This window comes from Leucopleurus acutus (genome assembly GCF_964270905.1).
Source record: "Leucopleurus acutus genome assembly, chromosome: 9".
NCBI lineage: Eukaryota > Metazoa > Chordata > Mammalia > Artiodactyla > Delphinidae > Leucopleurus > Leucopleurus acutus.
The window spans coordinates 80,735,945-80,741,719 of record NC_139144.1 but is presented as its reverse complement, the minus strand read 5'-3'; the positions used below and the strand labels follow the sequence as shown (position 1 = coordinate 80,741,719).

At 54.4% G+C, this 5,775-nt stretch overlaps 1 protein-coding gene across 2 annotated transcripts; it reads left to right on the top strand.

Moving 5' to 3' along the window:
• Nucleotides 1-594: 594 nt before the first annotated feature.
• Nucleotides 595-4,843, top strand: FEZF1 (FEZ family zinc finger 1; the record flags this gene model as incomplete). 2 transcript variants are annotated; one of them, XM_082846340.1, is made up of 5 exons in its annotated part: nucleotides 595-671; nucleotides 2,421-3,294; nucleotides 3,545-3,679; nucleotides 3,937-4,069; nucleotides 4,506-4,843. In XM_082846340.1, the coding sequence occupies 4 exons, from the start codon at nucleotides 2,494-2,496 to the stop codon at nucleotides 4,841-4,843; spliced, it is 1,407 nt and encodes a 468-aa protein (XP_082702466.1). The 2 variants fall into 2 exon arrangements, with proteins under 2 accessions (XP_082702466.1, XP_082702465.1); XM_082846339.1 differs by lacking the exon at nucleotides 595-671 and having other exon boundaries at nucleotides 2,494-2,922; nucleotides 3,073-3,294.
• Between the last annotated feature and the right edge of the window lie 932 nt (nucleotides 4,844-5,775).

Below are 5,775 nucleotides of genomic sequence, written 5' to 3'. Positions count from 1 at the left end.
ACTGCGCCTGGGCCTCAAACCGCCCCAAAGTGCCGCTGGGGGTGTGGCACCTCTTCCTGGACCCGGGCCCCGCGCTCTGCGCTCGCCTCATTCTGCACTTCTCTACCGCCGCATCTGTCCTCCAAGCCCGACGCCACCTCGAGACCTGAAACCAGGCACTTGCAGGCTTGGTTGCTAAGGCCGGTCGCAACCGGACCTTTCCCCCACCTGGCCCTTTGGCTGCCTTCAACTTCCAGGCGGACTCGCGTCTCCTCCCCCATTGCCCCAGCAACTGGGTTTCCTCGCCACCCATCCAGCTGCTCTGCTTCGCGGTTGGGCATCGGGCGCGCTCCCAGCCCAGACTCTCTCGGTTTCCACTCCTCTTGGCCCGCCGGGCGGGGGCGGGGCAGACCCCCCAAGTAAAGCCAGAGAGAGTGGTCCCCGGCCTGTGCTGGGCAATGGGTTAGGGAAGAGGGACTGTTTTGAGGTCGATTTCCTCCCTTTGAGGTCCAGGCTTTGCATTTGGTGTGTAATTTGGTCAGCGGCTCAACAATCCCAGGGTTTCTAGTCCGCTTGCATCCAGCCTCCCACTGCCGACCGTTTCCACCGCTCCTGCTGGAAGAGGACGCCCACACCCGCTTGGCCCGATGTCTGGCGCCCGTCACCACCCGTTCTACAAGCACCCACTCGGGGTAACTCACCAGGTAGATGGCACCCTGGGCTGCTGCGGGCGGCCACTCACAGGGGCGGGCAGGCCGCAAGGCCCGGAGCTGGCATCTCTGTGCTCTTCCTCTGCCTCCTGGCGCGGTCTCCCGGCTACCGCGTCCTCCGGGTGTAGCGGCTAGGGCACGCCCGGCACTAGCACACCTGGCCCCAGGGCTAAGCTCCGCACGATTGCAGGCTTGCCAAGGGGAGCGACGAGGACGGTGCGCGCTGCTGCTCCCGGCGCGCTCCGGGCGGCGCCCGCCTAAGCTATGAGAACCCGCGCTGCCGGAGTCGCTGCCGGGAACATCCTTACTCTCTACAGCTCCTCCCCGGGAGTTTTGGCCCAGGCACCGGACCCGGAGGGCGCCTTGATGGGGGACGTTGCGGGTCCTAGTCTCCGCGCGCTCTCTGGGAGGCGAAAGCGCGGCTGAGGCCGCGACAGGCATGCAGCCAGCTCGCGGTGCTCGTCGCCCCCGAGCGCACACACACCCTGGCTGCCGCCCGCGCTGCTTTGAGGAGGCGCGCGGACACCAGCAGTCAGGAGGTTGGGGGAGGGAATCAATAGGTTGCTTCCCTTCTCTGCCCAACATTCAGGATTTTAAATGCTCCGAGAGAGCTCTAGCTGAGCGCAAGTACTGAAAGAAAGACTCTCTTTCCGGGCTCTCAATGGAAACGCCAAAAAGCGCGCGTGTGTGTTTGGTGGATGTGGGGGGAGGGTGTCTAGTCCTAGCCGAGGTTTCTTTTGGTGTGACACCCGCTTATTCCTTGCAATTCCTCCTCAACTTTGTGGATGGAGCGTGTCTTTCCCAAGCTTAGGTCACGGCATCGCGCTTACAAAACCACAAACATAAAACAAGCCTCCCAAGGCCTTTAATTCTCAGGGGCTTTGGGGGGAGGCCAGTTACCTGGCTGGCGTCTTCCAAATGGTCCAGACTCGGTTCAGGCCACGGAGACTTCGGGATTCCAGGAGCCCTCAGCCCCAGGCCCTAGAGGAAGAAAGAGGACCGCGGAGGAGGCAGCGGGGCTCCGACCCGGGCCCACCTCGGGCCCGGCGGAACCATGCCTGGAAGGCTCGGATTTCTCTTGCCGGAGGCTTTCTGGCCGCGGCTTTCTAGAGCCTGGCGTTTGATAAATATAGCCTGGTGTTTGCCCCTGAATTCGAGTCTGTTTCCTTATTTAGCCCTTGTACAATGATTTTAGATGATGTCATTTAGAGCTAAACGAGAAAATTGATCTCAGATTTGCTTGGCCTCTAAAGCCCGGTTAAGCAGATTGAGAGTTAAAAAGACAGGAAAAAGCAAAGGGGGGGGCCGACGCGGAGGGTAGCGAAGTGTCCGCCGGCGAGTGTGTGCGCGGAGGCGACGGTCCGCCGCGCCTCGGAGAGCGCCCCCGCCTCTTCTGGGCGGGGGAACCTCGCTCACCAATGAAAAGTAGTCACTGACTGCAGAGAAAAAAAAAAAAAGTTTTCCTGTTGAGTGTTGGAAGCGAATTGAGCAATTATCTAGTTTACCTTCTCCTCTTGGAAGTTAACGATTGGCGAGATCTTGGCTGCGTTATTGACACAACACTTTCTATTGATAGAAATAAGTAGTGATTGTCCCCGAGTCATTGGTGCGCCAAGAACTCTGCGATGGGCTGGCAGGAGTCCATTGGGCTGGGCAGGCAGGTTCGGCTGGTGATGCTGGGGAGGAGGAGGAGGCTGTTGGTGGTGATGGTGCCCGTCCCCCTCTCCGCAGGTCTGTGACAAGCAGGGAACAAGGCAACGACGGCGCAGCCCGGCCCCGGCTGAGGGACGCTGGAGACTCAGACATGGACAGTAGCTGCCACAACGCGACTGCCAAAATGTTAGCGACCGCTCCGGCCCGGGGCAACATGATGAACACCTCCAAACCCTTGGCTTTCTCCATCGAAAGAATCATGGCACGCACCCCCGAGCCCAAAGCCCTGCCCGTCCCCCACTTCCTGCAGGGAGCCGTGCCCAGGGGGGACCCCAAGCACTCTCTGCATCTTAACTCGTCGATCCCCTGCATGATCCCCTTCGTGCCCGTGGCGTACGACACGAGCCCTAAGGCGGGAATGACGGGCTCGGAGCCGCGGAAGGCGAGTCTGGAGGCTCCGGCTGCACCTGCAGAAGCGCCCGCGGCGCCCGCGTTCAGCTGCAGCGACCTGCTCAACTGCGCGCTGACTCTCAAGGGCGACCTGGCCCGCGACGCGCTCCCGCTGCAGCAGTACAAGCTGGTAAGGCCGCGGGTGGTCAACCATTCTTCCTTCCACGCCATGGGAGCCCTGTGCTACCTGAATCGAGGTGACGGCCCGTGCCATCCGGCGGCCGGCGTTAACATCCACCCGGTGGCCTCCTACTTCCTCAGTTCCCCTTTGCACCCGCAGCCAAAAACGTATTTAGCCGAAAGGAATAAACTGGTGGTCCCGGCGGTGGAGAAGTACCCCTCGGGAGTAGCTTTCAAAGACTTGTCCCAGGCTCAGTTGCAGCATTACATGAAAGAAAGCGCCCAGCTCCTGTCGGAAAAAATAGCGTTCAAAACCTCTGACTTCAGCCGCGGCTCTCCTCATACCAAGCCCAAAGTTTTCACTTGCGAAGTGTGTGGAAAGGCAAGTACTGTGTAAGGGGTGGGGGTGGGGGGCTTCCTTCCTTCCTTCCTTCCTTCCTTCCTTCCTTCCTTCCTTCCTTCCTTCCTTCCTTCCTTCCTCCCTTCCTCCCTCCCTTCTTTCTTTCCACATTTAATTTTATTTTGTAATTATTTGTATACACTTGTTATAACGTTATCACCTCCCTCCCTTCCCTCTGCCTGGTTTGATCTCCAAGGGCTTGTTGAGCTAACCTGTTGTACTTGTGTTTAAGGTCTTTAACGCGCACTATAACTTAACCCGTCACATGCCGGTGCACACAGGAGCCAGACCCTTCGTTTGCAAAGTTTGTGGAAAGGGCTTCCGGCAAGCCAGCACCCTGTGCAGGCACAAGATCATTCACACCCAGGTGTGTTCGGCTGTCTCAATTTCACCTGGTTTATTTCCGAACGATTTGTTTTTTTTTTTAATGGCCGATAAACTCTTACTCTTTAGCGTAAGGTTTGTTTAAAATGTGCCGGCTGTGAGAGAGAGAAATGCCAGGTATTGTTTGCCTTTGTTTTGCTTAAAAGCATGTGGAAGAGCATTACAGTGTTTGTGAGTTTTTCAGACTCCACTGAATAGCAAAATACCTTAACTTCTCTGCTTTTTCTCCTTTCCGCTTAGGAAAAACCTCATAAATGTAACCAGTGTGGCAAAGCATTTAATAGAAGTTCTACTTTAAACACGCATACCCGAATACACGCAGGCTACAAACCATTTGTGTGTGAATTCTGTGGCAAAGGATTTCATCAAAAAGGTATCGAACCCAGGAGGCGTTGTCTTTCGCAGTAGTCTTACCAAAAGCCCTCAACTTTGGGGGGTATTTCAGAAAACGATTTGTTAAGTGCAGCTAGTTACCAGCGCATGTGTTGCCATTCCAACGTCGTACCCTCAAGTGTGATGAGTGCTAGAGAAAGGCATGGCTCGTATACAGAGGGGGCATTTCTTTTTAACTGCTTGTCCTCGTTTTATAGAATTGGATTAATAACTTGTATTAAAACGTGGAGGGAACGACCTCACTGCTGATGTTTAAAAATAAATTTGGGGAGCGAAGTGCAGGCGGGCAGCATAGAACTGCACCGGCCCTCCGCGCTGTGGCCCCTCTTCTCTAGACTCGTTGTCCTTCAATCGTCTGCTCCTCCCGTTCCAAGCTTTCTTTTCAGATCCACGTCCCTGTCATTTGTCTGTTTCAGGGAATTACAAAAACCACAAGCTGACCCACAGCGGGGAGAAGCAGTTCAAGTGCAATATCTGCAACAAGGCTTTCCACCAGATTTACAACCTCACGTTCCACATGCACACCCACAATGACAAGAAGCCCTTCACCTGCCCCACGTGCGGCAAGGGCTTCTGCAGGAACTTTGACCTCAAGAAGCACGTCCGCAAGCTGCACGACAGCGGCCTGGGGCTGCCCTGCACCTCTGCTGGGGAGCCGGGAGCGGACCCGTCCCCCCCTCTACAGCAGCCGCTGCCCGCGCCGCTGCCGCCCCCTGGGCCCCTGCAGCCTGGGCTCCCCCCGGGCCACCAGTGATCAAGGCCGAAGTCCCTTCCCAGCCCCAGCCGGGGTCCCCACTACTGAGACAGCGGCGGAATAGAGCTGGACCTCTCTACCCAAGCTCACCTGTAGAACCCAGGGCATGTTGGGCCTTACACGTTAGCGCCAACCAGAAGCCTCTGAACTCCCCGGCCTTTCGCCTCTTGCATGCACCTGCTAAATGGTTTTGTGTATTATATCCTATATAGGCACTAACAATTATGAGAAAATTTGGGGGTTTGTTTTCTGATTTTTTTTTTAATTTGCAAAGAATTTTCATCTCGGGTGGAGAGATCATGTTTGTTTTGCTTTTTAAACACAAATTTCTGCTGTATTTATTGAGATCTGTATTATCCTACCCGGGAATGCTGCACCATTTTAATTTTATTATTGTATATACTTCCATTGTGTGGATTCTGTGGTCTCAAGATGCCTGCCGATTGTTTATTACCAGTTCCTCTTTTCCTGAGGTTAAAAAAAAAAACCCAATTCTGTGTGTATGTTATATATACACGCATAGATGTGTGTGCCTGTAAAGGCACAGTCCACATTCATCAGCACACACACACATACAAACACACACACATTAGATAAGGACGGTTCATTATGGATGAATTTGAATTTTGGGTTTGATTCTTGCACGTGAAAACTGATTCATTGACTGTTGGAAATAAATCCTTGGAACATGCTTATTTAATCAGCAACCTTCAGGGCTCTGTTCATATTATTGAGCCAGGGATCCCTGATTCTGACCCCCTCAGCCTTCTTTCTTCCTTTTTAAAAAGTTCAACCCTGGGTTAGTATCACCCAATGTTTCATCTGAAAAATTCACCAGGAGCAAATAATAGTCTCTCCAAATAGTTATAACTTTGGTAAAGTAATGAAATTCGATAAGTTCAGAGACAGAAGATGTGGAGCTTTCTAACAGA